Consider the following 20,651-nt stretch of genomic DNA (forward strand, 5'->3'; position numbering starts at 1 on the left):
TATTAACTTTATGATTTACAAACACAATATCTCTACTTATATATAGATAGTTTGTACGAATATAAGCGTATATTTTTTAAGTTTAATATTGCATTAAAATTTATTACAAGCGAAAAACCTACGACTACCAAGACGGCCATTCCGAATTTAAATTTTTACACTAATATTTTTTTACACGTAAAAGACTGCACAGCCTAAAAGTATTATATATTTACGCCTAAATATATAGATAATATCTTTCTAATAAACAATATGTTTACACTTTAACAACTTGTAATAAAGGTAAAAATAATTTTATGAATAACAACGATATAAAGAGCAAAGAGACAAAAAATCACACTTAGCTAAACAACTTTTATAATAATGAATACTTAGATTAGCCAAATAAAAATACATTTAATTAAACTAAATTAGCATTAAGACGATTGGACGAAGTCCTTTGCACGTTTTCAGTACGCATAAAAAAAACTAAACGTCAATAAAAGAAAATGGCCGTCATCTACACAATTCCTTTTTACAATAGGATATTTGGAATTTACAATTATTTTTTTCAAATCCTTCAGTGTTGCAGTATACTTTGGGCTACGTTTTGGCATGTCAGTTTTTTTTTTAAAACACTGACATCGCCAAACGAGCGTCGTTTTACTACTAATTTAAGAAGACAAGTAAAAAGTATGATTTGATTGTCGTTTGGTTCTTTTCCATTAATAAAATTTACTAAGCTTTTTGCAATGATAAATGTTATGTCCCAATGGCATGGAGTCGATAAGGTGTCAAAAACCGAGTTTCGTCGCTAAAGAGAAAAATCGAAGATAAAAGTTGTTTCAAATACGGTCCTGTCGATGAAATTGACAATATTTTTTATTGTCATCATTTTTTTAAATTCCCGTCATTTCAGTGTCATGATAGTGTAAGCGAGACAGAACACAATGAAAACTTTCAAGTCCCAAACACAATCAAACCACACCCACGCAAAGTAAACCTAATTTATGTACACAACAAGCGAACCCAACTCCACCAACTCAACGATAATTGTACAAACCCGGTGCTGCCCTCTCCTGAGCCAACATGATTCTGTTGGCGACGCATCGGTAGCAGCACAGGTAGGCGAAACATCACTTGAACAATATCCTCCTGAACGCCCTTCGGAAGTCCTTGTTGAATATCGTGTATATCACCGGATTTAATACCGAATTCATGTAGCCTAGCCAGAATGCTATCGCAAAAGCGCTGCCTGGGATGAGGCAGCGACGACAGGCCGCCTTCAGGATATAGAGAAAGAAGAACGGCAGCCAGCACGCTATGAAACTCCCCATTATGAGGCCGAGGATAAGCGTTGCTCGCTTCTCCTTCTTTCTCGCCAATCTTCTCTTCTCCCTCTCCGGGTCTCTCGGTTTATGCTGTTTCGGCAACGCCGGTTCCAACTCCGCTTTGGTCGGCTGGGATTTCTCCTGTCTTCTCGAGGAGTCCGCCTTCTTGCCGAAAATTGGCTGACATATCCTCAATTTTAAGGGTTTAACCACCGCACATCTTGAAACCACCCCCGAATCGGAGGAGGACGGCTCCAGTTCTGAGACCATGTCGGTGTCGATGGCTACACTTGGTGCCCTGGTCCTCTGTGACTGCAGCTGGAGTTCCCCGTTCACGGATAAGGTGGAACTCCGGTATGGACACGCCGCCAGGGGATTCCTCGTCACCTGCGCTGACGTCACCACCTGGAATACCAAATTTCGTGTAAGAATCTACAAGAACTTTATAAAATATAATAATTTGAAATTTGCATGTCCATTATCTTAACGATTTAAACAGTTTTTTTATTTAGAGAGATGTGGAGATTATTTGAATTTCGAAGAAGGACACAGCATGGTCTTTTCCTGGAACTCACTGGAAGGGACACAGAAAATAAACAGAATCTAATTTTTGTGCATGTAGAAATGTTGTTATCATAAAAAAAATATAATATAATAATGAGGAGTATGTTCATTTATACTTTGCAGGAGATTTTTCCAGACACATTAATATTCTACCAATAGCATAGAATATAATATTAGATAGCTTAACACAGTCTACACTTTAAAAGCTGATGCTGATTGTATGTTCTCCATCGTAAATCAGCTTACAATCCTCGAGACATTACGGCAATTTCATAACTCTAACTCATGAATAATTTACGTTTTACTAATATTTATCGATCCCCGGAGAGAACACACTTCGTTGGACTTAGATTACTGTGAGGCCTCAAGTTTTAGACTTTCTAAAGACCCTTCTTCACGTTGGACTATGATGGATCACCAAGATAACCTGATGGTTATCTTGCTTGAGAAATTGACAATCGATGTCGATCGCCAACGAAACGCAACGCCAACATTGTCATTTTTGTTCAGTTGCAGTGTCTGTCAGCTTATTGTAACATGTGCGACGAGAACTTTATAGGGAGATCGCAGACGACGAACGAAGCGACCAAACGAAGATCAAAAAGTGTGCGGTCTGCGATCTCCCTTACTGGGTGGAATATATGCCAGTTATTTGGTCATAAGAAATTCCAGTAAAAAAAAACTAAGCTAAAGTTTTGGATACAGTCAGAGTGCATGCGCCACGGGCATACCTCACGTGCGCTGTTGACTGCGCTATAACGCATGCCCTTGATGAACAAAAAAGGCACAGTGTCGATATAGCTATTGAGACATTTATTTCTATTGCGAAAAATGTACGGTTGCACGCCATATATGAAGTTACTTCTTATTAGCTAATACCCTTTCTTATCCTACAACTTTTATTTCTCCCACAATTCCACTACAACAAACATTTTAAGTCGTAGCAACTTACGAAAAAAAGAATATCAAAGTCAACTATTTCCAAATATGTGAAAATTCTAACCAACACCTTCGTCCAAATCCGACCGAGACACAGGTGTGCAACCGAACAAATTCCACGCATTCTCACAAAATTACTTTTACCTTATAAATCTGCGTAAATAAAAAAAGATTCAAATGAAAAGATTTGGCAAGATTACATAGCGCCGATGAGGATGTAACCGGTCGTAAAGAAGAAAAATGCGGCTAAAAACAAGTAATACTCTTTTGTGGCATATTCTAAATCATTAAGATGGCAATAAGGATAAAAAAATTAAACTCCGTTGCGGCAAAATGCACAATAATATTTAAAAACAATAATTACTGGAATCCAAAGCCTTAACATATTAGTGGCACAAAAGAAGTGAAACACAAAAATTGGAAAGTAACATTTAATAAGACAATCTCTTTCTTTCCTATGATTATAAAAATAATTAATCTGGGATAAAAAAAAAACTTAAATGTCCATTCTAACGTGGCAAAACGCAATCAAGATCGGTATTAAAAAAAAACAATCATTCCAAATTCAAAACAATCGCGAAATCAATTTCTTTTTATTTTATTTTTTCTTTCTAACCGACCAGTTACAAAGGCGAAGGAATACAGACGAATATCCTTTTCAAGTTTGCGGCCATTTTTATTCCCGCCCGACGTCCATTAGGAAATGCATTTATCAAGATGCATTGAGTCTCTTGCCGTTTATTTCTATTCAAAGAGAAAAAAAAGCAATAATTGTTGTCGCATTTAAAGTAAATGAATGCTTTTAGCGTTTTTATCGTTTCATCGCCCTCACCTGAGTAAATTGAAAACGAGATGGCATTTATTATTCAGTCAGCTCGGCTCTACTTAGCCTGACTTAATATTTCAGGGTAGCCTTCGTTGGAGAGCGAGATTTGCCAAATCCACTGTACATCTTTATTCAATTCCGTTTCGTCATATCTGATATTATTAGGAGCGCATTTCATAAATTTTTATCATGATTTCTATATTCGATAGTTAGTCAAGACTCGTCTTTGGTTAGACATAACATTTAAAAGTATTTATCGGAGAGAAAACCTCCGCGTCGGCCCAATACAAAGGGTATTAGGTCGACGATTGAGGGTTTTTTGTGGGGGGTTTAAAAAAAAAACTTGAGGGTAGGATCTCTCCTCAGCTTGGTGCGGTGTCTTCCTGGCCTAGGGGTTAGGTTAGGTTATGTTACCTTGAGGGGGTTGACCACGTAAAACTTACTCTAATTTTTGTCGAAGGTTAAGAATTTAAAGGGTGTACCTTGAGGGTTTTTTATGGGAGGTTAAAAAAGAACGTATACTCAAGGAGTATATCCATCCTCTCCTCAGCCTGGTGCGTCGTATTTCTTGGTCTCGCTGGTGCTGCTTTCCTTTTCTGTGGGGGGTTAAAAAGGTACGTATACCTTTAGGGTGTCCTTCCTCTCCTCAGCTTGGTGCAGCGTCTCCCCTGCCTCGCTAGTGCTCTTACTCCTTTTTTTTGTCGAGTATTAAAAAAGGTATGTATACCTTTAAGGTGTCCTTCCTCTCCTCAGCCTGGTGCAGCGTCTCCACTGCCTCGCACGTGCTGCCGTCCATCTTTTTTGTTGAGAGTTAAAAAAGGTATGTTTACCTTGAGGGTGTCCTTCCTCTCCTCCACCTGGTGCGGCGTCTCCCCGGCCTCGCTGGTGCTGATGTCTGACGCGAAGTCGCACGTCACCGTCGGTATCGCGACCTGCTGCGTCTCTATCGTCGATATTTGACCCTCCCTGTACAGAAGAAGAGTATTAGACGGGGAAACAGAAGTTTAAATAAATAAATAAATGTTTATTTCCAACAACGAGGGGGTTTTAAATAATTCTATTTGCCCAGGTGCCGCTATGTAGCCTTAGGGTCTATCGTGTCAAATAAACATATTATCGTGACACATTACAGCTATATTGTGACATAACATGACAGCAGTTTGGCACGATAGGCCCTAATGCTACGTAGCGGCACCTGGTGGCAAAACTAATTTCAAACACCGTCATTACAATAGCTAAGTAGAATACAATAGTCACCTAGTGAGCTCACGCCTGTCTCAGGACTCAAAGTACATATTAATATATTTATAACAAATTTCAGCAAAATCGGTACAGCGGTTTGGGCGTAAAAAGGTAGACAGATAGACAGACAGACGTCTATCGCGACTTTCGCGTTTATAATAATTATTAGTATAGATTTACTAGACAGCTCTAAAAATGATTGGCCCTAGAATATGCCATAGATATAATTATTATACAAACATACAGTACTCCCAAATTAATAATGCGCATGCAAATCTTCGCTAACTGTCGTAATCACGAAAACACCCGAATCTATGAAACGTAAGAGCCCCAAACAATGCACTTGCATTTTGCACCTTGTTCAAAGGAAATAGAAGTACTTAAATATATCATATAGCCGGTGGCTGTCCGCTGTCGCCGGTCCGTCAATGTGCTAAACTCACCGGGAAGCCATCGCGGCGCTACCATGGTAACGTCCAAGCAACGTCAGGCGCCTCTATGTCGCTTCAAAGCGCTGTTTTTCTTAAAGTTAAGTTTAAAACAGCGCTTGCCGACAAATTACGAAAAATTCTATGCGCATTATCACTTTGGGAGCGCTGTACTCTCAAAAGCACCTTATGCCAGCTCCATCGTATTGCAAAGCTTTTTGTATTATAAAATGCAATAGTGTTAAGTTGTTCGAGTCTCAAGTATCCATTAAAATTGCAAATTAACAAAAAACTCGACCAAAATGAATGTAAATTTTAAATGAGGTATGAAAACTACAATATGACTTGCTAATATAACATTTTAAGGCGTCGCGCTTTAAATAAAATATGAATATTCACATAATACCACAACATAAACCATAACAGTAGACCAACTCGACCTCTGTGGCTCAGTTATAGTTGAGAACGAAGCGCGGTCCTTTCGAATCTCGGTCGAAACAAAAAGTTAAAAAAAATATGTGTGTGATAAATATATACGTGCAGTACAAAAATATTTTTTAATATATTTTCGTTGTCTGGTACCCGTAGGCCGTAACACAAGTCCTTCAGGTACATACCACGGGGCCAGACTGACGTTTGGCCCCGTGGTAAGGTCGACCAAGCGAGTTTAATTATGAGGCTATACTAATATACTGTATGACAATAATATACTGTATTACCAGCGTGAAATATTACAAAAAATATGTTAATTACTAAAATCAAAAGATATGCAATATGCATACAAAATGAGAGCATTTTTTCATAATGGTAAAAGGATAATGCTTCGCTTTTGTTTTTTTATTACGAAAATGTTAAACAGTGAATAAAATATATTTTTATAGTTTTCTTCTTCATTACGATTTAAATTTTTTAATAAAACAATATTTTTATAGAAAGGTATTACAGATAATAATAAATGAGACAAGTAGCATTGCACAGTGTAAAGATATGTAAAGAAATCGGAAATATTCTTGTATTTTTATTTCTGAATGGGCGAAACTCATCTCATCTCAACTCATCATCCATAGCTGGTCGTTCTTACCTCTATAAAGGTAAGTACGACAGCAACTAGAGTTTCCTATTATAGGAAACAATATACAGGATGCAATTAAACCTTCCTGCCAAATTTTGATACATTAATCCTTGTTAAAAATAAAAATACACGTATTTTTTCTTTTATAGTCACTCAGTACTAAAATGTTGACAAATAGCTTCCGAAAGTTATCCTAAAAAACACCACAATTAATGGACACGACGCGCGCGCGTGACGTGCCCCCGCGCGCGACTCCCTCCACGTACCCCCGCTTATACCCTCCGCCACGAGTGACCGTTCTGCAACGATTTTAAATGGGATAAAATGTCGTTAAAAAAATAACACCCAATTTTTTTTTGGTTAAATGGACTCTCCTAATAATACACAAGCCCTGGAAAAAATTTGGCAGGAAGCAGACAAAACTTTCAGCTTTTATGAATTGCTAAAAGTGGCTGCCTCTGGCTCTTGGGCCAAGAGAATCTAAGCGCACGGAAGTGCGCAGGCCAAGTTCCAGCAATAGGTAGGATCAACGTGAAGAAACAAGGACTTGACCAACTCACCTATTATTATTAGAACTAGGATCGCCGCTCGGCATGGCCAAGTTGGACGACGACGGCATCGGCCGCGTCCCCTTCGGCGCGTTCGTGAAGCTCGTCTGTTGCTCGTTCTGAAAAAAAAATTCTGAAGTTAAAAAAAAAAAACAAAACATATCTTATGCTGGCTTCTCACATCGCGTAATATCACGAGCCGCGCCGCGCCGAGCTGATTTGTACGAGCTAGCACGAGCCAAGAGGCGAGTCCGCGCCGCCCGTTCTCATGGCGCATAATATCACGAGCGCCGAGCCGCGCTTTTGAAGTTACCGACTTCAATCGGATCGGATACGCCTGCTTGAGCCAGCCTGCGCCATTTCGAGCCACCTCCTTCCTTTCTTTTCCTTTCCTTCACACGGCGCGTGGCTCAAGCTGGCGCGCCGTGAGAAGCCAGCATTAGACCACCCGCGGGCCCGACGGACGATTGTCCCGTCGTTTCTATAAAGTTCAAGGGTCAATTCAGACCGCAACGCGACGCGTAGATGCATTTCTAAATTTGTATCGAATTGACAGACTTCAATTGCGTGAGACGTATATACGTAGGAGAGCCATGCTTCGGCACGAATGGGTCGGCTCGACCGGAGAAATACCACGTTCTCACAGAAAACCGGCGTGAAACAGCGCTTGCTCTGTGTTTCGCCGAGTGAGTGAGTTTACCGGAGGCCCAATCCCCTAACCCCTACCCTATTCCCTTCCCTACCTTCCCCAATTCCCTTCCCATCCCTACCCTCCCCTATTACCCTATTCTATTACCCTACTCTTAAAAGGCCGGCAACGCACCTGCAGCTCTTCTGATGCTGCGAGTGTCCATGGGCGACGGAAGTTGCTTTCCATCAGGTGACCCGTTTGCTCGTTTGCCCCCTTATTTTATATAAAAAAAAAAAAGTCGTCTTGCTAATCTGTCAAATACATACAAATTTAGAAATGCATCTACGCGTCGCTTTGCGGTCTGAATTGACCCTCAAAAACGGTTTGGCGATTTGAAATAATTCTATACGGTCGCAAAAGTATTACTAAAAATTCTGTATGTTTTGTACTCTTGAAATACATAACCCTTCTGGGACGGTCGAGTAAAAACCAAACTCCTTCCGAAAATGCAAACAACGAACTTGATACTCAACTTTGAAAGTTTCGACATATCGACGGGTGCAAAGTAAAAAGAGTCATCTACAAAACAGCTACTTTTCAGGAGAGCGCATAATAGGAAAAAATGCTCCCATTTTGTCAATTTCCAATCAAATTTATTGAAATTTTCATCGTTGTTTCATTATTTATAAATTAATCTACATGTATATTTAATTTCTTCTATTTATGTTTAATTTACGAGATATTGTAGTTGTCTGCATCTACATTGCGCTTGAAAATATGACAACTGAGTTAACTACCACTTGGTCGTTTCTACGTGGGAATTAAAAATTATATTTATTAAAGTATTTTTACCGATTACTAGTGCGATTATCAGTACCTACGTAAAGTGTAACACTTTATATTATTAAAATATGTAGTTAATGCCCGTTTTACACCTTAAAAACACCAAGTTCAGAACATAATTGCATAGATATCGTTTTCTACGTTGTCGATTCGGTGCAAGGTCCACGATTTAGAAGGAAGTTAAAATATGAAATACTAGCTTTTGCTCGCGGCTTCGCTCGCGTGGAATTTGAAAATCGCGTAAAATGAAAATATTCCTGTAAGCTCCCTTAGAAACATGATGTTATTCCAAGACCAAAAGTAGCCTAGTAACATAGGCGGTTTCATCTTTTCAAATAAGTTTATGCCAAAAAACAATACGATTAGTTTCTTAGTTAGAGCGTGAAAGGACAAACAAACAAATAAATAAATAAACAAACATACTTTCCCATTTTAATATTAGTTTGGATATACTTAGGAATCATTCATTTACTTTCGTATAAATCGTAATTTCTCACAACAAAAATGAAATTCTGTGTCAATACTTTAATTACTTTAAAACTAATTTAAAAAGTATTCAGTATCATTATCAGTACAGGAACTATGTTGTAAATTATTATAATTTAGGCAGAGGCTTATTACGAGTAAGTCTTTGTACTTGGCACTTGTGAATTGTGATCATGATGGGTTCATTATAACATCATAAGCATCGCCGGACGTTTTATACCATCGGAGGAATGTATACGATTTAGAACACAAAATGAAATTTTATTTCAACGATTTCTCAATTGCTTTTCATGATCACAGAGATCCTAAAACCGGTCAAAGATAAGTTAAAAGGAAAACTTCGCGAGATATTTTTGCGCTACAGTTAAACTTGCAAATGCCGGAGTATGATGTTTTGCAGGTTGCAATTTCCCATTTCTGGACTGATGTAATTGTGTACCTAAATTTTGTCGTAATTTACGTCTCGTGTCAATACACGTGTCTTTATTTCTCAATCGCCTTTTCTTTAGATCAATATTGAACTGACGTCTTTTTCTACCGTTTAACGAGGAAGGCGTAGAATATTCACTTGATGCCTCCACTGCCGAAGAAGTATCAATGGTGTTGTCTTTAGAAGATTCACAGTTTGAGAGGGATAATATACTCGATGGCTCGATATATGAGTTAATAAACTCAAGCAGGTCATAGATTATATGAGATCAAACTATCTGTTTAATAAAAAAGACATAATATTTTGATCTAATACTGATAATGGACGCGGCGGACTTGAAGTGATGAATTGTATTCTGAGGGCGTTGGCGTATTTAATAATTTGCTTAGATCGACATCCAAATTTTCAAAATCATTTTATATTTTAGACTGAGAGTGAACTGGTGTGACTGGCCCAGAGTATTCAGATCATGGGGACTTATCTTACGAAGTTAACTTATATTCATTTGTATTCATCGCTGATACATCAAGGTTTTCTATAGAAGTTCAATAATTCTTCATCGGGCAACACAGTATTTTGCTCGATAAATCTATCGTTTATGTTCTGGAAACTTTCAACTTCTTTAAAAAGTTGTTTTGGACTTTCTGAACATGAAACAACAGTAAAAATAACAGAAAGAAATTAGAAGTCAATTAATATAATAACAATAAGAATTAACATAGAAAGGTACTCATAAACATAACAAACAATACTAATTTACAAAAGTAAATTGAGACATCTAAATCACAATCGCAACGTAGAAAAAGCTATATGGCAGATAGCCGCTTATGCCGCATAACATTAACCCCGCGCGTCCCGCGTATAGACGACCAGCGGTAGTTATCCGCATCTACGTCGTGCAATTTCACAAAACAGGAGTAGATGTCTTCTTTTACGTGACAAAAGTACCAGAAATAAGGTGATATTTGAATTTTTGTTTTTGTTATGTTGTAGAACATGATATTTTAAGCTAGTTTCTACAAAAAAACGAAAAACTCAAAATTGCAGATGACTTTTTTTACTTTGCACCCGTCGATATTTTGCTTCTTTTTAATGAATCTTTGACGCTTTGCAAATTAACTTCATAATTTCTCGCATATATTTTCTCAAAGAATAAGGGGCATTTTTGTATGGAAGCCGTACCCAAGCTATAGTTACTAAAATACAACACTTTCCTGAAGTTTGCCATATACGATTACTTTCCAGAAATAATTGCCAGCAACACTATAAATTGATGCAATAATACAAGGTATTTTTTATTACTTTTTTTCTCCCATGGTTTAGAGATTTTCGTCGTTCAATAAAAAGTTAAACTTTTCAAGCCCTTTCATCTGGTATATGTCTGAGAGTGCTATATTGGTGGGCACGAAGTGCCCCTTCTTCTTTGGCAAATAATAATTAATCTTAAAATTCGCGGCGGAGTCACACATGAGGCAAATTATTATCCGTCGAATTGATATTGATGTCTCAGATCTGTCACTGTCAAAATGACATTGACAAATTCGATTTCTTCAACTTTTCCAATAATTATTTCGTACGCACGTTCGCTTCGTCCTTAATATTGCGTAAGTAGTAAGTAGCATACATCGTTAAATATAAAAAGCGAGCAGGAGCGAGTCGGAACCGCGATTAAAAGGTTCCGTATAAAACAGTTTTGCTTAGTTTTTGAGGCTTTTTAGTTTTTGACAAAAGTTTCGTTTCCAATAGCGTTGTTCAATATCGTAAGCCAATATAAGCGCTAATAAATGGATAGACTCCGGTCAAAACACCTTTAAAAACGGTTAAGGTTACTCCTCGCTCCACCAAAGAGACTTTAGGCTCGATTTACATGCGTCCGCCTAAACGCGCGGCTTGGCGGCTACACGGCGAGGTAACAAGCAATTGTATGTAAACACAGAAATAAATTAAGATAGAACAGCGACGCGCATGCGTTGCTAAGGAATCGCTCGTGTCAATTTTTGATTTGCATTTAGTTGGGACAAATAACTTACCCGTGGAAAGAAATACGTCACTTTCGTACTTTTGTTTTTATAATTAGACACTGCACAATGAGGCATTTTTGCACAACCGCTCCGGTGTAATCAAGTCGAGATGTGCGCGCTGACTGAATGAACGTTCAACGAATCTTGCACGCTTGTGCAAGATTGAAACACGCGTACTCCCCGCTTAGCCGTTTTATCTTGATTTATTTCTGTGTATGTAAATAACAGCGCGACCACGCCGCTATTTAAATAAATAATGCGCGAGCGAAAAATTTGGAAAACATCGTGAGGAAACCCGCACATAGTTGGTCCCAGACGTATTGACTAGTTTTTTCCTCTGGACGAGGCCGACTATGCGAGAATGCCGTATGCGCTTGGGCAACCATACGGACATTTAAAAATCTTGTCCCAGGCACTACAGTATTTGAGGAGTGGTTACTTCGCTCTAAAAAATACGGTATAAATCATCCACAACAGTTCAGTTCAGATCAGGCCTAGTTTTTTTATATCGAACACTGCACATTCCTCTTCCATTTATGTTGCATGATCTAAAAGCTATAAGCCGCCTAGATATTTTAACCTAATTACTATTATCGAAATTACTTATTTAATTAATTTTTCTTTCTTTATAGCTATGGCAATACAATTTTAAACACGAAAATATATAAAAAAACTGAATATGCTTAGAAAGCTTTGTTTCAGAATTCCTAAGATATATTTTTTTATAACAGTCACGTATGATGTTGGCAGCTACATAATAACATCAAGTCTGAGACGGAGAATTATAAATGTACAGAGAATTAATAGAATTTCTTTACAAATTGCGATATATGCTCTTTAATTAAAAATGTTTTTGGGACGCTTTTTTAACGGAATTAATTAGGTTTCACAGTATTAATAAGTTCACATACATAATGCCTTGGAAGTCATGGCACCGATTTTATTGAAATGCAATCAGATATGCAGGATATTATAGTGTCCAAATGTGTGCGCAGTCCACTAGAGCAGACTCCTTTACTGTTGTAACACAGTAGGACTTAAAACGATACGACCCGCAAGAGAGCAGGACTTTTTACGTAACGAAGAACGCATGGATAATCTTGTCAGACAATCAGGTGATCAGCATGCATTGTCCCAACCAAAGTCCCGTAGCCCTAACATGGCCACCAGTAGAAATGCGAAAGTATAGACAAACTGTGGACATAAACTTAAGGTGCCGTTCCGATTTTTAACGCGGCTAATCGCGACCGACAAAAATGCAATTAAAATGCCACTTTATGACAGACTATAGTAGTCTGTCATAGAGTAGGATATTATTTGAATTTTTAGGACTATAGTCTGTCATAAAAAACTAGGCCTTTACATCCGTTGTGGATGATCTATACAGTATTTTTCAGAGCGAAGTAACCACTCCTCAAATACTGTAGTGCCTGGGACAAGATTTTTAAATGTCCGTATGGTTGCCCAAGCGCATACGGCATTCTCGCATCATAGTCGGCCTAGTCCAGAGGAAAGAACTAGTCAATACGTCTGGGACCAACTATGTGCGGGTTTCCTCACGATGTTTTCCTTCACCGTACGAGCGTCCGTATTATGTACTTGAGATCAGAAAATGTCTCATTGGTACACGCCTCCAGCCGGGTTCGAACCTGCACCCTCTAGGAGTGCGAACGGAAGGTCTACCCATTAGGCCACGGACGCTCTCTGTCATAAAGTGCCATTTTAATTGAATTTTTCGGAACGAAAAAGATCGGAACCTTACCTACCTTAAGTTTATCTCCACAGTTTGTCTATACTTTCGCATTTCTACTGGTGGCCATGCTAGGGCTACTGAGTAAAAGAAGATAGTGCTCTTGTTTACTGCACCCACACTTGGGCACTATAATTCTGATGCTGGCCTGGTCTCCAATGAAACCGTCCACCGTCACCACTCACCGGTCTCGACCGAGGGTTCTTCCTGATCCCTCGCCGCGCTCTCGCCTTTGCCGCGAAGTATATCCTGATGTAGACGAACACCATGATGCACGAGGGGATGTAGAAACTGCCGAGCGCCGAGTACACCACGTACCCGATGTCGTCCGACACCTGGGGGTGAAAAGAGGGGATTAAAATTTTCATTCGGCACGAATGGACCGGCTCGACCGGAGAAATACCACGTTCTTACAGAAAACCGGCGTGAAACAGTGCTTGCGCTGTGTTTCGCCAATCCCCTTCCCTATTCCCTTCTCTACCCTCCCCTATTCCCTTCCCTTCCCATCCCTACCCTCCCCTATTATCCTATTCCCTCTTAAAAGGCCGGCAACGCACCTGCAGCTCTTCTGATGCTGCGAGTGTCCATGGGCGACGTAAGTTGCTTTCCATCAGGTGACCCGTTTGCTCGTTTGCTCCCTTATTTCATAAAAAAAAACACAGTCTACAACAAAGATAGTTCATGAAGGGTTCGACATCGGGGTAAAAAGAGAAGGATTCAAATGTTCAACCTCTGTCAAAAAATAGTGGAGATAGTTTAAAAGTCCTGCCTTAAAAAAACGACAGCTAACAAAGATTTAATATCTTAGGTCAAAAAAGGGGGTTAAAATTTTCACCCCCCTAAACTCTTTAGTTTGACCACGAACAAGCGAAGGTTAACAAAGAATGATAAACCAGCGGGGCTAAAATGGTCGCTTTGGAGAATCATAATATTATGAATAATAAAAAAAAATATTTTGACATTCGTCAATTTGACCGTTTTGACGATTCAGTTTCTGAATTGATTTTAGAGGAATTGCAAAATGCGACCATTTTAGCCCCGCTGGGGGAAAAGGGATTAAAATTCTCAACCCCTGTCAAGAAATTTTGTTCAGTTAAAAATATATTTTTGGTCCAAAAAGAGATATTAAACAATGGGTTCGAGACCTGAGAATGAAAATTAATTAAAAATTTTAACCCCCATAAAATACACAGTATAATATTATGCTAGTTCCAAAGTGCTCTCATAAGATTACAAAAATAAGAGCATTTTTGGGAGAGAGAGTTTTACTTGTTTTCGACCCACAACGCAAAATTTTAGTTATTCACTTCTACAGGGTAGATTATGTATCACTTTTAATTCTAAATAATAGTTTGCCTATAAAATAACAAGTAGGTAAATAAATAAATAAACTAAAGCCTCCGCTGTATAGCCTGACCGTAATAGAAATACAATTTAGACTTCACAATAAAAAGTAAGTCATCCGCATAATATCTTAACCTCTAAATAGGTCTCGAGAAAATCTTGGAATTTCTTAGAATAAATCTTATTGTTTAGATTCATTTACTTTTATAAAATAAAATTGTACTTTTATGCTAACAAACTTCGCATTTGTATAAAAATGTGAAAGTATGTTTGTCAGTCACTGTGGAGATGCAAGTTGTGGATAGACCGACAGACAAACAGTATTATAATAGGTAAATTTTATAGTTGTAAAGGCTGGCCCTCCAGCAGGGCTAGCATAACAACAGTAGACATGGGAAATAATCGACAAACTGACAGATCTTATCGACAAAATGGCGGATTTCCATTGTCTAACTGTCAGTTTGTCTTGTCTAACTATCACTTTCTCTATTCTTCCGTAGAAAGAAATCGTTTCTATGGTGACTATGCTACGCCTGCTGATGGAAGCCTTCGCCTAGCCTAAAATATTTATAACTGACCCGGTGAACTTCATACCACCTCCTAATATAAGCCTTCCCTGGACTTCCACGGCTATTTCAACACTAAAATTAGCCAAATCGGTTCAGCCGTTCTTGAGTTTTAGCGAGACTACCAAAATTGAATATAAGGTTCATTCAAAATTCACAACGAAGGACACTGGACTTTAACGATTTTTTCCACTTTAAAACTTCATATCTCACAAATGGAACCCTAAATCGGAAAAGGGTCTGTGAATAATAATAATAGTAATTATAATATCTATGGACGCTTCACACCACGTCAGTCTGGCCCCGTACTAAGTACCTAAAGGAGTTTTGTTACAGGTACCAGACAACGGAAATATATTTAATACTTTTATACTATAAGTACATAAATTTAAGATTTTTATTATATGATACACATATTTAATACACATCCAGACCCGGGAACATTGAAAACTTTTTGTTCCGTCGGCGGGATTCGAACCCGCTACCCCCGGCTTGAGCTACCAACGCGCTTACCACTGAGCCACAGAGGTCGTCTATGAATACTCGTAATATTAAAAAAAAAAAAACGGTGGAGTGGACGCGGAAAAAATAAACCACCCCCCCTTGATGTGTATGGGAGGTACCATAAAAACATTTTTAAAAGATTTTATATATTTACTTACCATTTTGTTGGCGACATTAAGATGTACATTCATGCCGAAGTACAGCTTTGTAGGCCTTATAGTCTCGGAGAAAAACCGCGGAGAGACATACAGACATACAGACAGACAGACAGACAGACGGACAGACCGAAACCATAAGGGTCCCTTGTTGACTACGGAACCCTTGAAACTAACTTTACCTCTATATTATCTTATATACAAAATTCTCGTTCACAATGTTAGGCCGCGTACTCCTCCGAAACGGCTTTACTGATTTTAACCCATATTCAGTGGGTCTGGGAATGATAAGTGCATTTGTTGAATAAATAATTTTTACAACTGGAGACTGACGGCGACCATTGTTTGTGCGACGGGATAACGATGGACGTTGCCATGGTGACATATTTAGTCACTTCAATAAAATAATACGGGCGAAATACTTTATATGGCAAAGAAACGTTTGCCGGGACAGCTAGTATTAGTGTAGATTTGTACTACTGATTCACTGCCATCTTACCGCGCTATGCGAACATTCGGGTCACTCCACCCTTTATGAGAGTAAATCGTTTTGAAACAAACAAAATTGGGAAAAAGCGAGCCAAGTTTCCTCCACAAACTCCGCGATTTCCAACTCTACGTACTTCACAATAAGAGTCAAATTACTCACGGTAAACTGAACGAGCGCGTGGAACTTATTTACAGGGAATAAAGTCTATTTTGCAATGACTAAAGTTAAGTACAGCGGATTTGGTTAAGCGTAATAGATGCTTTCTGCCCGACTCCGCTCGAACTCTGTATCAATCTGTTAACGTTTTTAGCGGTCGTAGGGATGTCGATACTTTTTGTCGATATCGACATTTTTTATCGATAGTTTTTATCGATGCTTTGGATTATTATTATATAGCTTTATCCTAGAAGTCATTTTATTTTTTTAATTGTGGTACTTAAAGGTTGGAAACTTAAAATTTCTAAAATTATTTCTTCACAAAAGCTATTTTAAAAAATATAACACCTAAACTAATGCTAGACCACGGGTTCCCAAACTTAATTTGTCTAGTTTTGCTAACTTTGACAACAAATTATGTTTTAGCGCCCCCCATTGTTTCAATTTAAAATGCATCCAGATGAAATGAAATTACAAATCATTCCCTAAGCTACACAACGCCCATAATATTTTTTTTCTGGGTCCCACACCTTCTGAGTTCAGAACTTCAGCGCCCACAAGGGGGAGTTATCGCCCACTTTGGGAAAAGCTGTGCTAGACGTATATAAATAAGCTTAACTCTGAAATGATGACAAGTTAAAAGTGACGTGGTAGGCTAAAGAAAATGTATTTTAGGCCAAATTAAACTATGCCAAGTTGGATAATCCCAAAATGTTTTGCAAAAAAAACCATAGACAATGTCGTCCATGCAAAATATCTTTGTAGGTTTTATAACCAAAGCCTTCAGCCAAGACATTTTCTTTATCGTTTTATATAGAATCGCCGATCAAAATGTATGAAATTGACATGACATGAGTCAAATGTCGACTGCATAATATCGAACGCTTATGTCAGTTCTATACATCGGCAATTCTATAATGAAGCGATAAAGAAAACGTATTGACTAGAGGTTCAGTATATTTTATTGCTTTTACTGAGTTTTGATAAAAGGTTATACGTGGGAGAGCCATGCTTCGGCACGAATTGGCCGGCTCGACCGGAGAAATAAAACGTTCTCACAGAAAACCGGCGTGAAACAGCGCTTGCGCTGTGTTTCGATGAGTGAATGAGTTTACCGGAGGCCCAATCCCCTACACTATTCCCTTCCTTACCCTCCCCTATTCCCTTCTCTTCCCATCCCTATCCTCCCCTATTATCCTATTCCCCCTTAAAAGGCCGGCAACGCACCTGCAGCTCTTCTGATGCTGCGAGTGTTCATGGGCGACGGAAGTTGCTTTCCATCAGGTGACCTGTTTGCTCGTTTGCCCCCTTATTTCATAAAAAAATGTATGAATATGACATGACATGAGTTAAATGTCGACTGCATAATATCGAACGCTTATGTCAGTTCTATACATCGGCAATTCTATAATGAAGCGATAAAGAAAACGTCGTGACTAGAGGTTCAGTATATTTTATTGCTTTTACTTAGTTTTTATGAAAGGTACCATGATTATAGAGATAGTTAAATTTAGAGATAACTAAGTTACTAAATCAGTTTATTATAATTTCAACAATACTTTGCCTCAGGTGCTGAGTGTTGAAATGCAGTGCTGAGCTTCTAGATAAACTTAGTTAAACTGTAAATTAGGTTAATCCATACTACAGACTAACTAATATAAATGCGCAAGTTCGTCTGCCGGTTACCCCTTCACGCCCAAACCATTGCAAGGTTTTACTGAGGTATGGAGATACTTTGAGTCCTAGGAAAAAAAATCAAATTCAAATTCTTTATTAAGCATACAATAATATTATTATACAATAGTATAAAAGCTAGGTAGCGTACATCACGTCGTCTAATCCCATGCTAAGTAAACACTTGTGTTATGGCAATCAGACAACGGATGCCCGCCGAACAATTTTATCCTAATAAGGGAAAGGACATAGGATACTTTTTATCCCGGAGAAATGTGCGGTTCCCACGCGATAAACGAATGTTGGTGCAACGCAGTTGCAGGCTTCATTTAGAAATATTAACTACTCAATAATATAATGTAAACAATATAATAATAATAATAGCTCCCACACCGGTTTCGGTGACGGTGGCCGGTTTCATTGAAACCAGGTCAGCTACGCAGGAGTAATTTATAGTGCCCAAGTGTGTGCGCAGTACACAAGAGCACTCTCTATTCCTTTACTCTCATAACCCAGTGGGACGGACGACCGACACGACTGGCGAGAGATCAGGCGCAGGACCGACTTTTTAATGTAAACAATAGTGTAAATACGAAAGTATTTATCATCATAAATAATTGGCCAATCGGACTCGCGCACGAAGGGTTCCGTTATAGAGCAAAAATAGACCAAAAAATCACGTTTAATGTATGGGACCCCCCCCCTAATTATTAATTTTATTTTGTTTTTAGTGTTTATTGTTATAGCGGCAACAGATATACAAAATCTGTGAAAAATTCAGATGTCTAGCTGTAGCGGTTTTTGAGATACAGCCTGGAGACAGACAGACGGACAGACAGACAACGAAGTCTTTGTAATAGGATCCCGTTTCACCCTTTGAGTACGGACTATGGAACCCTAAAAATAGTTTTCATACCCCAAAAATGAACGGTTCCCGCGTTACAAACGATTTACGTCAATGTTGCGTGCTAAATTTAGTTTGTAACAAAATCTTTGCATTTTGCAAAGTGTCTACTTTGCGAGGGAAATGAACCAAAGTATCCTTTACAATATTACGATTAACATAATAGTAAAAAGTTATCGCACGAGTCGCGATGTTGAAGTGGCCTTTGCGGAGAAATAAGCGTCGTATTGGGTTAAGTGCTTAGCTTACATTGTCAGCTTCATTTTATAATGGCGGTCACCGCCATCTAAGGATAAATATTGGCAAAAAGGGGCAAAGAGTATTTAAAAATATCCAAAAAAACTACTTTTTTTTTATGAAATAAGGGGGCAAACGAGCAAACGGGTCACCTGATGGAAAGCAACTTCCGTCGCCCATGGACACTCGCAGCATCAGAAGAGCTGCATGTGCGTTGCCGGCCTTTTAAGAGGGAATAGGGTAATAGGGGAGGGTAGGGAAGGGAAGGGAATAGGGGAGGGTAGAAAAGGGAATAGGGTAGGGGATTGGGCCTCCGGTAAACTCACTCACTCGGCGAAACACAGCGCAAGCGCTGTTTCACGCCGGTTTTCTGTGAACGTGGTATTTATCCGGTCGAGCCGGCCCATTCGTCCCGAAGCATGGCTCTCCCACGTATAAACGTTCTACCTCTTCACGTCGTCATTACAAAAGTTAGTAAGTAATAGAAAAAATAGGAAAATATATTTCCACGGGGAATATGCATATTAATAATATTATATCATGCGAAAGTGTGTCTCTTCACGCCCAAACCACTGAACCGATTTTGCTGAAATTTGGTATGGATATACTTTAAGTCCCGGGAAAGGACATAGGACACTTTTTATCGTAGATAAATGTACGGTTCCCGCGCGATAAACGAGTTTTGCCTCAACGGAGTTGCGGGCGTCATAGAATTATTTATACTAGAGGTAGAGATTGCCCGATGGTCGAAATTCGACCTTAGTTTCAACAGACTTCAACCATAAATAAAAGAGTATAATTCGTATGTATAGGCATGTCACTCAAAAATCCGTCATCTTTCCTAGTGTGTGTGTTGTAGTGTGTGTAATATTTTATTTATTAAAAAAATATGATAAAAGCATTTTTTCAAAATAATATTTAGCTCGATGCACTCCTTCACCATATAAACTATAACTGTGCAAAATTTCAGTCATCTACGTTTCCCAATTTTTCGTCAAAAGGGATACAAAGTTTTTCTCTCGCGTAGTAATGTCCCTTATATAGATTCCGACCCTCTTTTTATGACCTTGAAATTTCACTCTCAGCCCGACTAAAAAATTCACTTCAAAAAAATACTTGATGTTAAGTGTCTAAACACACTATGCCGTAGTTCCGCGGCGGAAATTCCGCATGATTACCTACGCCTGCAATGTCAAACGCATACAATATAACGCGACGGAATTTCGGCGTGTGTCATCGGTAATTTAAAATACATTGCAGGCGGAATCAAGTCGAACTTCCGCCGCGGTAATTCGGGATAGTGTGTTTAGACACTAAAAACATCGATACTTTCCCACCACTGGGCGATTTATTTAACAAAATATGTGTGTGTAGCACCAACAGTATGGCCGACGTTTTTTCCCCGCGATGGATTAATTCAAATTAATTTTGTTTAGACCCCGACGTGTGGACGGAGTGTAACTTAATATAGGATTAAGTGTGTACCATAAAATATCTTTAAAACAGCCTTTTTAGGGTTCCGTACCGAAAG

At 38.7% G+C, this 20,651-nt stretch overlaps 1 protein-coding gene across 1 annotated transcript; it reads right to left on the reverse strand.

The window, feature by feature from the left end:
- Positions 1 to 329: 329 nt before the first annotated feature.
- LOC121737895 (alpha-2B adrenergic receptor-like) lies at positions 330 to 15,695 on the reverse strand. The gene is made up of 5 exons (XM_042129627.1): positions 15,663 to 15,695; positions 13,276 to 13,425; positions 6,942 to 7,048; positions 4,470 to 4,605; positions 330 to 1,715 (listed from the first exon to the last, which is right to left on the reverse strand). Exons 1-5 carry the CDS (start codon positions 15,693 to 15,695, stop codon positions 1,116 to 1,118), a joined length of 1,026 nt encoding a protein of 341 aa, XP_041985561.1. The 3' UTR covers positions 330 to 1,115.
- Positions 15,696 to 20,651: the final 4,956 nt, after the last annotated feature.

Source organism: Aricia agestis, chromosome 21 (genome assembly GCF_905147365.1).
Source record: "Aricia agestis chromosome 21, ilAriAges1.1, whole genome shotgun sequence".
NCBI lineage: Eukaryota > Metazoa > Arthropoda > Insecta > Lepidoptera > Lycaenidae > Aricia > Aricia agestis.